At 42.6% G+C, this 13,023-nt stretch overlaps 1 protein-coding gene across 1 annotated transcript in view; it reads right to left on the bottom strand.

Annotated features, from left to right (window-relative positions):
* Nucleotides 1-13,023, bottom strand: part of LOC124788109 (venom protease-like) — a 214,044-nt gene that overhangs the window by 43,560 nt on the left and 157,461 nt on the right. The window contains exon 2 of the mRNA XM_047255234.1: nucleotides 9,625-9,707. Coding sequence (XP_047111190.1) covers nucleotides 9,625-9,688 — 64 coding nt within the window. The 5' untranslated portion in view covers nucleotides 9,689-9,707. The remainder of the gene's footprint in view (nucleotides 1-9,624; nucleotides 9,708-13,023) is intronic.

The raw sequence follows: 13,023 nt of genomic DNA on the forward strand, positions 1-13,023 counted from the left end.
CGGTGTTCAGAATCCAAACCAGCCAGGCGTTTCACGATGTGTCACAATAGAATAAAACACATTTTAAACTTCAAAACTTCAGAGATGACACAAGAGCTAAGTCACATAGATAATCCTAGGATCGACCGAGAATCGGACCCCAGACCTTTGGATTTGTAGTGTGGCACTTAAGCAATGAGCCAGCTTTATTGAGACAAAATATACATAAATTGAATGTTAATATGAAGGGTGAAAATTATTTAAACCAACAAACTTTGGAAGGTTGCATGAGACATCAAAGCAACCATTTTTCTTAATGTCATAATTTCTGTGAACATTATTTAATACAGTAGAGACGTATTAATTCTTCAATTGTAATGAATGATTTATTGTTGTAAGGGATCCTCTTGTACCATAGAGAGCATACTTCACTCTTTAGTCGTAATAGCATTGGCATTTAATTTTATGTCATGATCCAGCACGGTATTTGCTTACTAATGGAGCGGTGCACCTGGAGAGAGTACACTGATACGGTTTGTGCTTGCTACATAGCGATGGTGTCTTCAACATCGACGGTTCCACCTGCCACATTTACTCGCGCTCATAAAGTGCTGGTTAGCGTGAACAGGTAGGCAGGTGTTATTGGTGATGGTTTAATTGGGACATATCTCCTATCTAGGCATTAAATGGCAGAAATTACCACAAATTCCTCACAAGAGCATTGCCAGAATTCCTTGAAGACGTGCCACTCCTTACTAGATACCGCATGTGGTTCCAACATGACGGATGCCGGGAAATTTCAGTAGTCTTGTGCATCGATTCTTGAATCGACAGTATCCCAAAGAGTGGGTTGGCAGAGGTGGTCCAGTACCACGGCGTATTCGATCCCCTGCTTTGATCCCTCTGGACATTTTTGTGTGGGGAGAGATGAGCAACCAACGCTTGGTGGATCAGAATAGGATCTGGTTGACTGGATAGTAGTAGCAGAAGAAATTAAGGACGCTCCTGCAGTTTCTGACCGCGTTAGACAGAGCATGACCCGTCCGTACAACCTTTGTTTAGAAGTAAAGGAGGCATTTTTGGAGTAACTGTTTTCCATTAACGTTGTTGTCCCACTTCGGCGACTTGCACGTCGATGGGGATGAAATGATAATGATTAGGACAACACAACACCCAGTCCCTGAGCGGAGAAAATCTCCGACCCAGCCGGGAATCGAATCCAGGCCCTTAGGATTAACGTTCTGTCGCGCTGACCACCGGGGGCGGGTTGTTGTGTTACTTTTTGTCAAGTGTGAGTAAGATCTGATGTCCTCGTACAATGGTGCCTGACACGAAAATTCATTAGAAAGAGTGTTTTCAGTGTTCCGTACAACCTCACATAGTTTGTTGTTTAATCAATTTTTTTCCAGAGAACTTCTTCTACCAGTTTAAAATATGGCATTACAGAAAAATATTTTTTTGTGTCCCGGGCAATCTCCTATAGTTTGTCGGTTTAAATAATTTTCACCCTGTATAATTACACGTAATACAACCTAATTGGTTAATTTTTGTTCTTCAGTAATAAAAAAGCAGAAAAATCACTAGGACTCCCACTGTTCTTTTGATAAAACCAAGTAGGCCACCTAAAAAAAAATAAGAACAAGTTAAGTCAATTGAGTATTGTTTGTATTTCGAGAGCAGCTACTGTTAAATATTGTTGTTGTGAAATGGGTTACGAGAATGAAACATGTATATGGTTACATGCTGTTCATTCACAGCTCAGAATATAAAATATGAAGCAAGCAAAATGCCAAAGCTGAAGCAAATTATCTGTAGCATATGGGTCCAAATAATTTGGAAAATATGAAAGTAAAGCCTTTATGAGGTGAATTATCATCATTGTGGAGTACAAACTGTTCAGTACGTAATAGTACAGTAGCCTTACATATAACAGTAATTCTACAGGATATCAATGTAACATATCCCATAAGGTAATAGGAAGTTTATTGCTCAGATCCAACATTGCCTTTTTAGGAAGCACCAAACAAAGAGGTCAAACGAGTCACTTCTGTGTGAGCCACTGCCTGGTCAGGACATAAATGCAGCTTATCTCTACTTTAATAATTTCAGAGTGTAATTCTAGCACACACTAATAGTCAGGATACATTTTTACATACGTATGTGACGTTTAAAATGAAGCAGAACTCTTCATTAATTAGTATGTCAGTTAAATTTGTACTTCATCAATTTGATATAACTGTTGTTCGATTTTGAAGTAGCTCATCAAACAATATAAAGAGGAAATGTATTATACGAGTACGTAGTCGCCGCAGGAGGTGTTAGTGTAACGAGAGAAGATACGCTTACAAGTATCTGCAAGGACTAAAATGCCAATTATCATACCAGAAGGCTAAAAGTTCGTGCTTCAGTGCGTTGGTGCCAGTGGAATACTTCGGAAGACTACGTGGAAATGAGTTTCGTGTACCTGTGGGCATTGTCATCAGGAGTCTTCTTCGACCAGGGTGTAATCAATTAGATCAATAGCTGAAAAGCAAATTTCATTAGGTAATTTTGCGTTATTCGCGTAGAAGAAAAAGTCCGATTTTCAGTAGCAGATATAAAGGATTCTAGCTTGATTTTTTTTTTTTACGACCTGAAATTCAGCTTATCCTAGTCAATTACCAGCGGAACTACAGTCCAACATGGAATTTGGCAGACAGAGAGAAATCGTATTTCTCTTGCAGGAAAAATATTATTAAAACTGACAGTCTGGTTATGCGACTGAACTATCCTCCCCATTACTCGCTGTTAATTCGACGTTGGTGCGGTAGCGTTCGGGCAGAAAAAGACTGTTTTGAATCTTGCTGGTGGAAAGAATTTTCATATTTCGCTTTGGTCGCGAAAGGGAGAATGGGTGCTAATATAGTTCCTGATCCAGATCTTGCAGCATTCTACTGCTTCAGATTCTAAAACTCTCCACAGTCTGTCATGGCGCCGCTTGAGTACGCCAAGTTTGGCGGTGCCCCTGGTGTTACTGGAGAGAAGAAGGTTATGTTCTGACTCTAGGCTACATCCTGTCCCTTCTCCCTTATCATCAACACTACGCACTCATTATTGTTATCAGAGAGGTTGAATGCCCTCAGTGATCGTCCAGCGCACTCGTTCACTGATCTCAGTATTTGTTCATCTCGCTCGTTGCATCTTTGTCGCAGTACGGCTTACTATTGTTGTTTGGAGAGTTGCGGTAGTTGTAAAGCGCATAATTATTTTGCTTGGACAAATGTTTCTATTTATTCAGTCAGTAGGAGGGTGGATCGGTATTAAAATCATCAAACTCGATGTGAGGTGAAGATGATCTTGGGAGGTTATTTCACTTCTCACCTTAGCACTCCTCAAGGCAGTTATCAACCTCGCCAGAAAACCTAAACGCAGGATTGTCAATAGGCATTCCAAAGATATCTCGAGAGACGTCGTTTCATCTCACGTCCTTCACAGATCTCTTGCGAACTATTATGCACCAGTTAAGTGCAGATGTAAGAGTTTTGTACTCGCTGCGAGTTTGAAACTCTCAGGAATAAACTACAGCAGTGTGACGAGGGTCGAGTGTTTTGGCGGACACTGACTATCTGGAAGCGTATGCGAGTAAATTTCAAAAAAATGTCTGGGACAGCTCGTGGAAACGTGTACAATATGATTAATTTTTTCTTTATTAGATACTAGTAACAAGCTGCTCGTAACGGGTGGTGGATCTCGGTTTACAGTCATACCGGAAGCACAAATATCAGAGAGCATTGATCTAACCACCCATTTTGTTTCTTTTGGGAAACTGGATCGTGGTCGTACCTTATCATTCGATCTAAAACCGTAAGAGCTGCCCGCCGCGGTGGCCGAGAGGTTCTAGGCGCTTCAGTCCGGAACCGCGCGACTGCTACGGTCGCAGGCTCGAACCCTGCATCGGGCATGCATATGTGTGATGTCCTTAGGTTAGTTAGGTTTAAGTAGTTCTAAGTTCTAGGGGACTGATGACCTCAGATGTTAAGTCCCATAGTACTTAGAGCCATTTGAACCATTTTGAACCGTAAGAACTGTCACGTATCAACGAGTAACAGATAGTGACTTCTTTGATTGTTCTCTAGTAAGCGCTTGTTGTAATACTAATAATCAGTATACTGTATTTGGTCGCAGTGTAATGACCGAGTCATGAAGAGTTGCCAGAAAAGTAAAAAAGAATTCATCTAAGTACTAATAATAGTAATAAGCGTTGTAACTTACATGGAGAAATACAATGCCAATCGCTTTCGACTCTTGGATAAGAGGGCATAAGCATTAGAAAACTGCTGATTTCGCGCTCGCTGACTCCATATTGAACGGAAAAGGCGACGCAATCACGCTATATCTGTAAGCAATAAGGCCCAAACGCAGTTCATGCAGGGTATCCCAGAATTACTGCGAAAACTTCACGGGGTAGTATAAGGTGTTTTGCGGAAGAAATCGAGGATAGGAACCCGTATCCAGAAACGTCATACAACGACACCGCAGAGCATCAAAATTCTAGGCAACGATGCCTGCCACTAGACCACACCTTCGGCAGCAAAGGTGGCTTTTTACAGTGACGGACCGTAAGCAGAACGTCTCTCAATGTTGTTTGTTATTCAGTGATCGCAACTGATAGCGGTGATCGCCACTGAAAAAGATGTAGCTAGCTGCTACGTACACAGGACTTGTTTCCTATGAATGCGATATTCTGTTGCCCCTATGGCAACCCTCCTGAAACCCTCTAATATCTCCTATGGTCCAATGTTTTTCAGCATACAGGAGAAAAATAAACAGCAGATGGAAACCCACATGTAAAACCATCATCTGCCGAGGCAACAGAGCATCGCATTCATAGGAAAAAAGTGTGTGTACGCTGCAGGTAGCTCTATCTTCTCCATTGGCGATTGTAGCAACCAGTCGCGATCAGCGAACAGCAAACAACACTGCAAGACGTTCCGCGTGTTGTCCGTCGGCGTACAAAGTCACGTTTGCTGCCAAAGGGGTGGCCTAGTGGGAAACGCCAGCGCCGGCGCCTCTAACTTCGGCGCTCTGTAGCGACGTTGGATGACGTTTCCGGACACTGATTGCTATCCTCTATTTGTTCCTCAAGACACCTTCTACAACCCCTCAAAGTTTGTCGCAACATGTTTAGGACGCACTGTAGAGGCCACCACTCGACAAGCAGGTTAGAGTTCCAGCAGCAAACTTCGACCCTGACGCCCACCGAAACCAGCGCCTCAGATGGCCACCAGCCGACAGCAAGAATTATGTGGCTGAGAATTATACCCAATTACGCTTTTACGCTAAAACAGACTTTTAAAACTTGCTTATGTGCGTACGTAGACTGTGGATTTGCCTATTTGTACCTATTTCTGGTTGTCACTTCAATTTTGACGTGTAAATGAAGGGTTCGATCAGAGCAATGTAAATAGCTCCTTTCATGATTCATGGTTTCAATATCATCTCCAGACGTTACTGAATGCATCGTACTCCTAACAGAGTTGTAGGTAGTTGGTTGGAGCATTTAATAACAGTGTGACGCTACAAACCTCGTTTGTGTTTTACACTTAGTGGGACTCAAATGATAAATCGGTATTTGTGCTCTGCAGCAGGTTCATCTACACACTTGAAAAAGATTTAAAAGCCGATCAAAAGTCAACCCATGGCCTCAGTTCCTTATTAATACCATATCTGCCTCCTTAGCCTGATATCCTAGTCTCCAGAGAACTAAACATTCTTAGCTTAACCCTGTCGCCGTCTCACCCCTTCACGTGGCCACTCGTGTGCTAAAGGCACATAACCTAAACTTCCACGTCGTCTCCAATCTGATTATGAGATTCAGAACAAGTATGTAGCGACTGACGTCGGGTTACGACAGCGTTGTTGTACTACCGAAGCTGTGTACAAATGATACAAATATCTGGAACGGCCATAATTTCAAGCGCGTCTCAAAAATTACTGAATGCAGATTGTTATCGGAAATCCGTACCGTACTGATGCAACAATCTCATTATTCGACGCCAACAAGAGCCCAATCCATTCAGGAAAACGTGTAAACATACTTTACTATCTAAGAACTCAGCAGTAATAAAAGGAATGAAACGTTAATTTAGCAAAGACTTTGTAACACTTATATCGATTAGAAGTAGTTTTATATCATGTAACTGTGTATCTTCAATTATGGAGCGTGTATTATTTGTTATTTAAAGTCCTTGTTTTGTGGCAGGAAAATTAGAGCTTTATAAAGTATATATGAAAAAGAAAAATGATTTGTTAAAATGATAAATTATTATAATACGTGTATGTTCATAAAAAGAAAATGTTTATTGAAAGCTGGTTTTTGCTTAGGGCGCTTGTATTTGTAATATATAAAAGATGTAGGGAAGTCCCTCCGCAACGGAAGTGGTATGGCACGATGTAAAAGATGGTTTTGATGGTCGAACTGAGTTGCTCCTTGGTGTAAACGGTACGCAGTATGTGGCTAGCCGTACCACGGTACACTTCGACGGTGCCAAGAGAGGCAATTGGAAGCTGCTTTGTAAAGGGTTTGCTTCGGATTTAGATCTGGCTATTATTTGGTATTCTCGGAATAAAGGAATGGCTCTAATCGACACCAAGAAGAGATCTATAGAGCATTCGAACATAAAGATCCGTGAGTACATTCAGCCGCCATATCGCTTGCCACCAATCTTCGCCACTGCTTCACTAACTTTATACATTCAGTAATGTATATGGGTATGGAGGATTTAATCTGTGTGTGGTTTTAATAATAATCACAAATACAAGTTTGTGTACACAACCATATTTTGTATTCTGATCATGAACCTATGCAAGGTCCTCACCTAAGTGCTACTAAAACCGAGTATCCTTATTTAAATGAACAATTCTTGCATTCAAGTGTTTAAAAATGAATTTTAGAGTGAGAGTTAAAGTTGAAACTACCAAAGTGAAGTTGGATAGGGTTTTTCTAAAGCATCATTAGTTTATTACAAAGTATAGTTTTGTAGGAATACAGTGTAAGATTATGTAAATATTGTCTAAAATACCTGCTTCACAGGTTGTAAAAAGGCAAATAAGTTAAGCTCATTTTAAAAATACACTCCTGGAAATTGAAATAAGAACACCGTGAATTCATTGTCCCAGGAAGGGGAAACTTTATTCACACATTCCTGTGGTCAGATACATCACATGATCACACTGACAGAACCACAGGCACATAGACACAGGCAACAGAGCATGCACAATGTCGGCACTAGTACAGTGTATATCCACCTTTCGCAGCAATGCAGGCTGCTATTCTCCCATGGAGACGATCGTAGAGATGCTGGATGTAGTCCTGTGGAACGGCTTGCCATGCCATTTCCACCTGGCGCCTCAGTTGGACCAGCGTTCGTGTTGGACGTGCAGGCCGCGTGAGACGACGCTTCATCCAGTCCCAAACATGCTCAATGGGGGACAGATCCGGAGATCTTGCTGGCCAGGGTAGTTGACTTACACCTTCTAGAGCACGTTGGGTGGCACGGAATACATGCGGACGTGCATTGTCCTGTTGGAACAGCAAGTTCCCTTGCCGGTCTAGGAATGGTAGAACGATGGGTTCGATGACGGTTTGGATGTACCGTGCACTATTCAGTGTCCCCTCGACGATCACCAGTGGTGTACGGCTAGTGTAGGAGATCGCTCCCCACACCATGATGCCGGGTGTTGGCCCTGTGTGTCTCGGTCGTATGCAGTCCTGATTGTGGCGCTCACCTGCACGGCGCCAAACACGCATACGACCATCATTGGCACCAAGGCTGAAGCGACTCCCATCGCTGAAGACGACACGTCTCCATTCGTCCCTCCATTCACGCCTGTCGCGACACCACTGGAGGCGGGCTGCACGATGTTGGGGCGTGAGCGGAAGACGTCCTAACGGTGTGCGGGACCGTAGCCCAGCTTCATGGAGACGGTTGCGAATGGTCCTCGCCGATACCCCAGGAGCAACAGTGTCCCTAATTTGCTGGGAAGTGGCGGTGCGGTCCCCTACGGCACTGCGTAGGATCCTACGGTCTTGGCGTGCATCCGTGCGTCGCTGCGGTCCGGTCCCAGGTCGACGGGCACGTGCACCTTCCGCCGACCACTGGCGACAACATCGATGTACTGTGGCGACCTCACGCCCCACGTGTTGAGCAATTCGGCGGTACGTCCACCCGGCTTCCCGCATGCCCACTATACGCCCTCCCTCAAAGTCCGTCAACTGCACATACGGTTCACGTCCACGCTGTCGCGGCATGCTACCAGTGTTAAAGACTGCGATGGAGCTCCGTATGCCACGGCAAACTGGCTGACACTGACGGCGGCGGTGCACAAATGCTGCGCAGCTAGCGCCATTCGACGGCCAACACCGCGGTTCCTGGTGTGTCCGCTGTGCCGTGCGTGTGATCATTGCTTGTACAGCCCTCTCGCAGTGTCCGGAGCAAGTATGGTGTGTCTGACACACCGGTGTCAATGTGTTCTTTTTTCCATTTCCAGGAGTGTAGTATGGTTTTGATGTCTATCATGAATGGTTCCTTTTTTTGAAGTTAATTAAGCTCAGTGTTGAATTTTATTGTCTTGCAAAGTAAATTATGAACTACTCCAAGTGAAGTGAATGGTTAGCTTTGTTTGAATTAGTCTTTTCTACTGGAATTATCATAGTTTGACCAGTGAAAATATACTAGTTTATCGGTCCCCATCATATTCTCCACTTATTAGAAAGAAAATTGGACTATTACTGCTGCTAAGGAGAACTGTTATATGTACAGGAGTCTAAACAGTGTATTTATGATACTATTTATCTTTCTTTGTTTTTTTCTTTCATGTCAGTTAAGATAGAAGCCCCTCATGTCCAAATTTAGTTCTACACTTCATGCAGTAACATTTCAGTATTTGATTAAGTGATGATCTTGAGTGTAGCTGTCATTAATATGAGCTTCGTGCAAATTTGTCTTCTATAATTACCGGTGTGTGCGTTATTGGTAACCGCAGCAACACGCAGTTCAGATTGCACTGTGTCAGTTTGTGTCCTGTGTGCCATTCAAAGGGAAATATTAATGAAAGTAACTTCAATAACCATTATTCAATTTTCTTAAACATATATTTCCAAATTAATGTGCCTAATTGGTCTGGAGCCCGTTCATTGTTTTTCATTCACTTACGATTTTACCACTTTCATTAACTCCCAAGGTTAAAGTAAGTTTAGTTTTTTCTGTTAATTTCACCATATTTAAAATTATAGTCCGATACCTTAGTCCATTAGACACTCGCGGGGTCAATCTTCCAAATCCTCTCACAGGGTAACATTAGCTTGTTTGACGGCAAGTTAGTGTTATTACTTCTATGTCTAAAGTACAGAACTGGTTCAGTAAGATGAGGGGGTAGGATCAGTATACAGCCATCGTTCAATACTCTTAAAGAAAACGTAAGTAACCGCATCCTGTTTTGAACGCTATTCTCTATAAAAGTAGTGTTCATTTCGTTTATCTTGGTTAAAGCGAGCCTTTCTCCTCGACAACGGCTGCATTATCCTATGATAGGAAGTATAATTCCAAAGAACAGTAGGAATTATTTTCAATAATCATATTGACAGCTTACTACATGTCTAAGTACCTTCTGATTTCGCAGCAAGAAGTACAGCTAGCAGGAGAGTCAAAGCACCCCTCTGCAAAGCCATTGTTGTCCTGTCGCCAGACCTACAACAAAAACAACAATATCAGCAAACACAGTCTTGAAAGCAGAAAACAGTAAAAATCAGAAGTCTATAGCATATTGTAGTCAGGAGTTTCAGAGGGCGTTAGTGGACTGAAAACTAACAGGCATCAGTTATCCCAATAACAAAGCACATTGATTAACGTCATGTGCTACACCAGCAGTAGGATCTGCCGTCTTGGGGAGTATATCGGGTCTTATAGATAGGTGTACATCGTGTTGTAAAGTAAGTCCAGTTACTGTGTAAAGAAGACAAAGAAGGAAATCTGCACTGAACTTAAAGGGTATTACGAAAGAAAGTTTCCGCTGCGTCCTGAACTAATGAATGTTGCGCAGATTTTCAACATCCCACTTAGGTCGGACTCTGTCCTTCGTAGCCGCCTTGTACAGCATGGAGCACGGTTCAAATCAGAGCCTGGCCACACAAGTATCTCATAGTTACCCAACATAATTTCAATAAATGCTGAGCTAATTCCTTAAAAGTGCACGAAATAAATTTTATCATCTGTGTCTGTGGAGAAAACTGTTATTTCTTCACGTGGTGAACATGGTGCAAACGAAAATTCCATGATTAATTACTATGCTTACCACTGCCTCCTACCTAAAATCAACACATAGGTGTTCCGTGAACTGGAGAATTAATGAAGTAACCTTAGTCACAAAAGTGTGGTTCAGCTGAGTTCGTACAGGCAGATTCTTCTAAATTTCGTAAGACCATGTTCCGCTTGATTCAATTCAGCTTCAAGAGTTCCCTTACAGTTTTATTACTGTTACCAGACAATTTATCTTGACTTACAGCATTGAATAATATACACTCTGACTCAGTAAAATGAGTTACATATCAATATATCAGATCTATTAAATGTTACTGTCTTCTTACGTTCACTTTCAGGACTGCAAGTGACAGTAATTGAACCTGAGAGATGTGTTAACCAAAATTTTTATACGTTTCTTAGAGTACATCTTAATTTCTTCTTTTTCGATCTGTTAATTTCTTGGTATTTATTCACAAACAACTGCGGTTTCTGCACCCTCCGAGAGGAGTCGCATAACCCACATCCAACGATCCAGATTTAAAATTTCTGTGGTTTCCTCAGGACACGTGGCTCCTCTGAAAATGGTCTGGCTGATTTCCTGTTCCTTCCATATCGGATCTGAGCTGGAGGTTTGTCTCTAATAATCTCGTCATCGACGAGGCAATAATTCCTGTTCTTACTCTCGTTTGTATTTCTTTAAAAAAAATTTTCCCCTTTTAACCTTCGCTCTGGCACCAGGTTTCTTTTGTATATGTGTTTGTCGGGGCGAGTGGGCGAGGATAACAGTGAAGGCTTTTATCTTGAATAGCTTGTAAATCAATGTGACACTGTACATTATTTCAAAGCAAAATGTCTCCTTTCAGCCACTCCTTTCAGTCCTACATGAACTGAAGCAGCATTACGCTCAAATCACGTGGTCCTAAAACCGCGTGACCGGAAGCCCCAAATATCAGCGACAATCAGTTTGAGTCAAACCTGGTATCGTGCTCAGATAGCCCAGCTGTTCGCGAAACACAGGAAATCCTGGTTCGAGTTCCAGTCTGACACAAATTTTCAGTCCTCAGCAAAGTGTTCATTACAAGTTCAGTACATCGGAACAGTTTGCGCCGTTATGATTTCATGTCTTTCCATAGTCGTTGTTGATTTCATCCTCGTCGATCCATTCATTTCATTTCAGTGTATTTAAATCACTTCTCGATATTTACGTTGTTCCTCTGGACAACAATGTGTTTCATCTGGAATGATGTTGCAAGTCTCCATATCTTGTGCGTATTATCGTTTTAGCTTTTCTCCCCCGATCTTCATGGTCGATTTGTGGGAATAGGGGGGCAGGTTTAGATGGTAAGCAAGACACCTAACCTGTCTGAAATTAATTTCAAAAATATAGTTGATGTGGAAACTGCGCCACGTCCGCCGTCACCAACAGCAGCATTTCGTGGGAGACAGCGGCAACGGGGTCTCTTCTTGGACCACGACACGCCCTTGATACATTATGCTGAGCAAATAACGGGGCTGAAACTTCGACATTTCAGTACTTGGTATGAATTAAAAAAAAAAGTCGGTCAAAACGTTGCGGTCCGAATTAACGACCGGGTACACAAGCGTACATAATAGAGCACTCGAGAGATTGACGCGCAGAGCAGCCTATCTGTCAGCCGCACGCTTCTGCGTTTGAGGGCAAAGACGTACGGAAGTAAACGGTACTGATCATTGGGCCATTGCTGAGCGACAAGACTGGCAGGGAGGGAGGGATACTCTGTAGTTTCTTTCGAAAAGTGCTGTAAGTAACTTACAGGAAGGACCTACAGTTTGAGCACGGTTCATCCTTAATGAGTCTCCTAAGAGATAAGTCAACGTGCATAAACCCACTTAAACTCAAGAGGGAGAGAGCGGAAAACATCATGTTGAACGAGATCTAATTAAATTAATAAAAGAAACCGTAAACTTGAGCTAATTTATAGCCTGAGAACGGATGTAAGCCAGCTAATGAAGATTTTGAATTTTTTAAGCCAACGTATGAAGATTTGCAAATTATTTTTTTCATTTCACCCCTTCGTTCGCAAGACACTGCAAGCATATTCAGATCTGTACCCTACTTTAACAGTCTGTTCTTGGATAAGCCACTGACGACGTAACTGACCGACACGCTGAAGTCCTCTTTGTTAACACCTACGTCTCACATGTGACGTCAGCCAACACTCTTGCGCTGCCATATGTTCACGCTGCCTGTCCCGATTCGCTTGGCGCTTGTTACTACAAGTCGCCATGGCTGCTTTACTAGCTGTAAATATTTAAATAAAATGAATCCTTTTTGTCTATTCTGGTTCACGCATCCCATCTGTCCGCACACTTTTAAGTTCAGCTTGTGACGCCTTTCAGTGCTACCGCCCTTCTGACCTACTCCATTCGCGAGACAGAGTATGTTCAAAATGTTCAAATGTATGTGAATGCCTAAGGGACCAAACTGCTTACGTCATCGGTGTCTAGACTTACACGCTACTTAAAGGAACTTAAACTAGCCTACGCTAAGAACAACACACACGCCCATGCCCGAGGGAGGACTCGAACCTCCGGCGGGAGGGGCCGCGCAGTCCGTGACATGAGACAGTGTATGCAATCGGCCGATCCACATCTGCACCCATTGCAGCGATTCGAAGCTATCTTTGAATCGAGACCGAACGAGAGAAAATAGCGATTAAGAGAAATTGCAACTCCCTGTCCTGCTATTCTCGTTTAGGTTTTTCGCAATTTTCGATATTCACTT

Source organism: Schistocerca piceifrons, chromosome 1 (genome assembly GCF_021461385.2).
Source record: "Schistocerca piceifrons isolate TAMUIC-IGC-003096 chromosome 1, iqSchPice1.1, whole genome shotgun sequence".
Lineage (NCBI taxonomy): Eukaryota > Metazoa > Arthropoda > Insecta > Orthoptera > Acrididae > Schistocerca > Schistocerca piceifrons.